The sequence below is a fragment of the Musca domestica genome, unplaced genomic scaffold (assembly GCF_030504385.1).
Source record: "Musca domestica strain aabys unplaced genomic scaffold, Musca_domestica.polishedcontigs.V.1.1 38, whole genome shotgun sequence".
Taxonomy (NCBI): Eukaryota; Metazoa; Arthropoda; class Insecta; order Diptera; family Muscidae; genus Musca; species Musca domestica.
This window is the reverse complement of record NW_026712324.1, coordinates 2,957,517-2,964,837: the sequence shown is the minus strand read 5'-3', so window position 1 is coordinate 2,964,837 and position 7,321 is coordinate 2,957,517. Positions and strand designations below refer to the sequence as shown.

Genomic DNA, 7,321 nt, shown 5'->3' with positions numbered 1-7,321 from the left:
AAGTCCACGTCTCGAAGCCCTTCAAAAAACATTCATTGAAAAGTCCCCGTCTTGAAGCTCTTCATAAAATATTCTTTAAAAAGTCCACGTCTCGAAGCTCTTCAAAAAACATTCTTTGAAAAGTCCCCGTCTTGAAGCTCTTCAAAAAACATTCTTTGAAAAGTCCCCGTCTTGAAGCTCTTCAAAAAATATTCTTTAAAAAGTCCAGGTCTCGAAGCTCTTCAAAAAATATTTTTTAAAAAGTTCACTTCTTGAAGCTCTTTAAAAAATATTTTTTAAAAAGTCCACGTCTTGAAGCTTTTCAAAATATATTATTTAAAAGGCCTACGTCTCAAAGCTCTTCAAAAAATAGTCTTTTAAAAGTCCACGTCTCGAAGCTCTTCAAAAAATAGTCTTTAAAAAGTCCACGTCTCGAAGCTCTTCAAAAAATATTCTTTGAAAAGTCCACTTCTCAAAGCTTTTCAAAAAATATTATTTAAAAGGTCGACGTCTCGAAGCTCTTCAAAAATATTCTTTAAATGGTCCACGTCTCGAAGCTCTTCAACAAATATTCCTTAAAAAGTCCACATCTCAAATCTCTTCAAAAAATATTCTTTGAAAAGCCCACGTCCCGAAACTCTTCAACAAATATTCTTTAAAAAGTCCACGTTTTGAAATCTCTTCAAAAAAATATTCTTTAAAAAATCCAAGTGGCGAAGTCTTTTCAAAAAATATTCTTTAAAAGTCCACATCTCGAAGCTCTTCAAAAAATTATTTTAAAAGTCCACTGAAGCTCTTCAAAAAATATTCTTTAAAAAGTCTACATCTCGAAGCTCTTCAAAAAATATTCTTTAAAACTCCACGCCTCGAAGCTTTTCAAAAAATATTCTTCAAAAAGTCCAGGTCTTGAAGTTCTTCAAAAAGTATTCTTTAAAAAGTCCACGTTTCGAAGCCCTTCAACAAATATTCTTTAAAAAGTCCACGTCTCGTAACCCTTCAACAAATATTCCTTAAAAAGTCCACGTCACGATGCTCTTCAAAAAATAGTCTTTAAAAAGTCCACGTCTCGTAGCTCTTCAAAAAATAGTCTTTAAAAAGTCCACGTCTCGAAGCACTTTTCGGAGGCTCTTCAAAATATATTCTTTAAAAAATGCTCGTCTCTAAGGTTCTTCAAAAAATATCATTTAAAACTCCACGTCTCTAAGGTTCTTCAAAAAATATTTGTTAAAAAATCCACGTTTTGAAATTAAAAATATTCTTTAAATAAGTAAGCAAAGGCTATAGTCGTGCGGGGCCGACTATGTTATACCCTACAACACTACAATATGTTAGAAGCCCCCTTATGTCCAAATCCATATTGGAAGATTTCGCTTTTAGGATTTTGACTAGGGACATTTGCCAAAAATTTACGCGCTCCGTCGGGCTGTTAGTTTTTGTGGTCCATTTTACAGCTAAATATAATCCAATGGTCATCCAAAATGCTAGAATTCTTCCCTGTCCTTAACTCTCTTCACAGGTATGTCGATTGGCTTCAATTGTGTGATCGGGAAAACATTTCTGTTTTTGGTTAATTTGAACCCCTAAATATTTTGCAATCATCTCCAAAAGCAAGAAGCCCCTCTGTATCTCCAAATTTAGACTCATCTATACGATTTGCTTGTCTACGATATTTGGCTATATTTGTCAACGAAATCAGCATAAAAAACCAGAAGTTCGCCTTTTGTGTATTTCGGATATCGCCTGTAAGTAATGCTGGTATTTTTTCACACAAAATTAGTGGTCCATTCTACCCCCTGTTCTAAACTCTAACTTCATGCTAGATTTCGTGTCCTTTGGTTTTTCTTTGTGACCTTTATAACGGCTGCAAAATCAGGAATTTTTTAAGTTGTTGGTCCATTTCAACCCCTAATATATTGCGGACATCTTTGAAAACAATAGGCCTAGCCCTTCTGAGCCCAACCCTGCCATTGTGAAAATTTTCGTGAAGATCGGACGATATTTGCAATTTGTATATAATAACCCTAACCTGTGTTGTAAGATGAAAAAATATTACAAAATATTATAAGTCAAATTGAAAAAATCGCATGCGATAAAAAATATGAAAAAATAAAAAAATGTCACAAAATACTACAAAATCTATATTAACATCATTATTGGCATATTTTTCTGCGTTTTTTTAGATTTCATACTTCTATGTCAAGAGGGTATTCTGAATTGACAAAATTTGTCAAAATCGGTCCAGCCATTCTTGAGATATAAGAATTCTAACTAATATCCCCTTCCTTTGTATATATACATTTTATATATTTCGCTATATATAACCCATATGTTTACTATCGGCATCTACGTAACGGTCAGAATTGACCTGTTCGTCTATTTGTGATTTCGCCGGGATTAAAAATATTCGCGGCTTAATGAAAAATTGGACTTTTATTTAACACAAATGTTATGGTCTTGTTTACCCACTAAATATTTCCCGATGATCATCAAAATTGGAAGGCTTCTGCCCAGTTCTGAGCTCTAGCCCCATGCTAAGTTCCGCGTCGATTGGTCCATAATTGCGACCTGTAGAGCAACTGCAAAATCAGGAAATTTTTCAGTTTTTGGTCCATTTCGACCCCTAAATATTGTGCGATCATCTCCAAAAGAAATAGGGTTCTATTCTGACCTTATCCCCACCTCCATCCTTAATTTCGGGCCATAATTGCGACCTGTAGAGTGATTACAAATTAACGGACGGACGGACATACATAGCTAGATCGACTCAGCTCGGCGAGATAGGAAGATCCATATATACTTTCCTATGTGGGAAATCAATATTTCGAGGTGTTACATAATTTTTGGCCCAATCAAACTTATAATACCCCCAACACAAAGTGTTGTAGGGTATAAAAATTAAAACAAATATAAAATATAAATTCCTCAAGAACACATACAATAACAAAATAATTTTGAATTATTATATCAAATTAATGCTTTTTTTCTTTTAAGCCAAGCGTAAGTGTTTCTATAAAAATAATATTTTCTATAAAAATCCTGCATTAAATGCCCTATAACTTCCTTGATGACAAGAAATTTCATATTCCCTGATTAATTCAAAGTTGTCCGAATCGACATCCCCTCTGTATAACACTGTACCTATTATAACCCCAGAAATTTGTTTTTCTTCTCCATCATGAATATTCGTATAACAGTTTTACCAAAGAATATATAAAACTGTAGCATATCTTAAGGCTTGCTCTGAAAAGCCACATCTAAATAAAACATTTAAATCTTCTATTTACCTTATTTTCAACAATTTTATTTTTTGTTTTTTTTTTTTTATTTTCAACAGTTAATAAAAATTTACTAAATCAATTCCTGAGTATCCATTGTCATTAAGTGGGGTGTGGGGGGAATGTATTTTTAAATCGTGGGTCTGGTGACAGTCTCAACAATTTACTTCTTCAACAACAAGGGGGCGGTGTATGGAGCAGCAACATAAGGAGCAGCAGCAGCATAAGTGGTGTAAGGAGCAGCTACATAGGGGGAGGCAACATAAGGTGCAGCATAGGGAGCAGCTACATAGGGAGAAGCCACATAGGGAGCAGCAAAGTTACCATGGAATTCTTGCGAGACGACGGCACTGGCGGCAACGGGAGCAGCAGCAACAACGGGAGCACTGTAGGCCAAAGGAGCTACAACACCGGGTTTGGCAGCGGCACAGGCGAAGACGGCCATCAAGACAATTGCGACGAATTTGAACATTTTTGTTTTGGTTGTTGTTTGTCAAAGATGCGAACAAATTGAACTGTGATAATTGCCGGTCTCCAATGCCCATTATATAGTCAGTGTCGGTGTCTTCGTCTGCCGCAATAAAACAAGTGATTTTGGCAAAAGACCTACAAATCGAAAGAACCTTGGGGATGAGCGTTGACTAAACTATAAAATAACAATAATTAATGGAAGGCAAATTATTTTAGTTGAGCACAACAAAATAAAGAAACATTTCCTTGAGAAAAGCCCAACAACAAAAATGGATAAGCATAAGCCATTCAACCAAAATAAAGAAGCTTTTACACACTAAAGCTGTTGGCTTTGTTGGTTCTTTTAGTACACAATTGGGTATGGTTAACTTGATCGTAATTAAATATGCCAAACACGTAATTTCTTTAATATAGAGGGGAGAGACGTGCCATATCGACAGTGGAACCTCAGCACAGACACAAGATAGTTAAATGGAATATGTCTTAGTCTAACGAAGATTTTTGTTGGTAATACTTGTCCGCCGAAAAATTTGTGAATAATCACCAATCAATAGTGAATTATAACTGAAAATTCTGCTGCCTATATTAAATATAAGATTCGGAGAACCATAAATAAAGACATCTTTCTTATCTCTTTTCATTTACTCCGCCAGCTACTCATTATTATCTCATTCTATAACTGCAAATCTTCCGGTTCTATTGCAACTATTTCCTGTGTCTATGATATCCTGAACTACATTGACATATATAAATAGATTTATGGGATGTCTATTATCTATTATTTCAAGACGTCATTAAAATATTAAGTTTATATCCACCACGACTTGCAGATGTCTTTTGTCTTATGTACAAATGAAAGAAATGAAAGTGTATTTATTTCTCAGAAAAAAAATTGCATTCATTGATGTGTTTATGTCTGATTGAATAAAAAAAACAAAGAAGTAAAAAAGCTGTAAGTTCGGAAGGGTCTAGCTTTGAATACCCTCCAATATTTGGAACAAATGTGGAAATTAAAAAAAAAAAAAATAAAATCCAATAAAAATTCTATTAAAATTTAAAAAACACCGAATATAGAAAGTCGCTGTTATATTGGGGTCTACAGGGTGTGATAAAAAAACTGCAACAATGTCAGACGCCATAATTTTTAATTTTTTTAAATTTTATTGAATAAAATCACGTCGGAAATAGCATAAAATTTTAGAATAAGTTTAGATTTGTTAGAATTGGTCACTTTTGGCACGAATTATGGCCTTCAAACGGCCAATGAAACCGTCACATGCTACCCGAATGTTGCTCTGCGGTATTTTGGCCCATTCCCAGCGAAGCGCCTGCTTGAGGTGATCGACACTTTGGTATTTTTTAGTACCAACCCTGCTTTCCAAAATACTCCAGACACAATAGTGCAACGGATTGGTAACCGGAGATTTTGGTAGTCATTGTACGTTGGAAATGAAGTGAGGAACCTCATTTTGTAACCATTCTTGGGTGTAACCGTGCTGAGTGCGATGGTGCTGTGTCCTGTTGGAATGTCCAAGGTGAGAGGCCAAAATGTTTGCGTGTCCAAGGCTTTAATACAACCTTCAGAATATTTTCGCAATCATTTTCGGCATTTATTATGATTCCACGGTCGATTAATACGAACGGAGAGCAAGCATCGGTTGTAATGGCGGCCCACACCATCTCCGTGGCCGGCGATTGAGTTCTGGTTGCCAACCGAAGGTGCACATTTTCAGCTGACCTCTTTGGCAAGTAAACACGATCATTTTGTTTGTTTACAAACTGCTGGGCAACGTATGTTCACTCATCGGAGAAAACCAAATTCGGCAGTTCGACACTTTCGGCCAAGAGAAGCAACTTTTTAGCTCTTTTGAGTCTATTTTCTTTCTATTGTGGTGTAAGTTTTTGCACTTTTTGGAATTTCAATGGCTTTACCACGAGCTCATTTTTCAATATTTGCCGAATGGAATATTGCGATATGTTCAGCTCACAAGCCATTACTGCTGATGTTGCTGTTTTCTTCCCATCGTCCATCACTTCTTTGAAGTCTTTGAAGGTATGAGACACAAAAGATTTATTTACATTTAAATTCTTGAGTGCTCTAACGATAGCCACTTGTGGTTTTCCAGCCAAATATAAAGAAATCACACAATCACGCTTGAATTCCATCACGAATAACTTTTTTTCTTTTTTTTTGGAAAATTCGCACCATTGGTTGCAGTTTTTTTACTCTCACCCTGCATATACTTTGTGGGGTTTAAAAAGTCTCATTTACCCTCCATACTATGATGGAGAGTATGAAAAAACAAGTTAGAAAAGACTATAGTCGTGTGGACCGACCCTGTTAAACCCCATAACACTACAATATGTGAAAGGCCCTCTTATCGAATTGAAATTATTGAAATGGAATTTGAAAGATTTCCCTTTTGATATCATCACTCTGCCCAGATGTTATCCTTTTCTTTTTGATCGGTATCTTGGCGATATCTTGGCTATCAGCATCACAGAATAGTCAGAAGTGACATTTATGTGTGTTTGTGGATTCGCCGAGATTAAGAATATTCTTCGTTTTATTCGAAATTTTGGTATTTTTTTGAAGAAAAGGTTTATTTTACCAGCTAAATAATGCCCCATGACCATCCAAATTGATAGGTTTCTGTCCTGCCCTTAACTCAAACTCCATGCAAAATTCATCGATTGGTCTATAATTGTGGCCTATGCAGCAACAGCAAAATCAAGATTTTTTTCCGTTTTTGGTCCATTTCAATAAGCCCAATTCCATTTTCAATTTCATGAGGATCAGGCCATAATTGCGATCTCTAGCTTAATTACAAATTAACATGGAAAGACGAAGGGAAGGACATACATAGCTAGATCGACTCAGCTCGGCGAGATAGGAAGATCCATACATACTTTCCTATGTAGGAAACCAATATTTCGAGGTTCTACATAATTTTTGGCGCAATCAAACTTGTAATACCCCCAACACATAGTATAATAAAATTATAGAATGTCGATTATCTATTACTCTAGGACGTCATTTAAACATTAATTTTATATTCACCACAAATTGCATATGTCTTTTGTCTCATACACAGATAAAAGAAATGAAAGTTTCTTCATTTTCTCAGCAAAAAAATAAAGTATTTTTGCATTCATTGATGTGTTTGCGTCTGATTGAAAATTTTTGTTTATTCCTTTACTCTTGAAAATATGAGTAATACTCTTTCACTTCACTTTATAATTTTTTATTTTTATATTAAAAGAAATGTAAGTCAAAATTCTAAGAAATACAGGAACATGTTACATACACTCGTATGGTATATATATTGAATGTAGAATTGTGTAAAAAAACAACCATCCATATTCGCTTTTGTGTTGGTCAGTTATCAATGAAATGTGGAAGTGCTGCTATCGAATAATGTTTCATGTCTCCGCACAATTAATATTTGGTTGGTTTTATTGACAAAGTTCAGTTTCAAGAGAACACTGGGAGAAATAAAAGTTTAAAATGGTTTAAATATTCTGTAGATATAACACCTTTTTAAAAAGGATATTTTCACACTGGTTCTATGGCTATAAACGACCTTTGTATGTAT

General features: G+C 34.9%; 1 protein-coding gene across 1 annotated transcript; it reads right to left on the bottom strand.

Annotated features, from left to right (window-relative positions):
• Window positions 1–3,344: 3,344 nt before the first annotated feature.
• On the bottom strand, window positions 3,345–3,774 carry LOC101894452 (cuticle protein 16.5). Its single transcript, XM_005189061.4, has one exon. The coding sequence runs from the start codon at window positions 3,724–3,726 to the stop codon at window positions 3,418–3,420; it is 309 nt and encodes a 102-aa protein (XP_005189118.2). The 5' UTR covers window positions 3,727–3,774; the 3' UTR covers window positions 3,345–3,417.
• Between the last annotated feature and the right edge of the window lie 3,547 nt (window positions 3,775–7,321).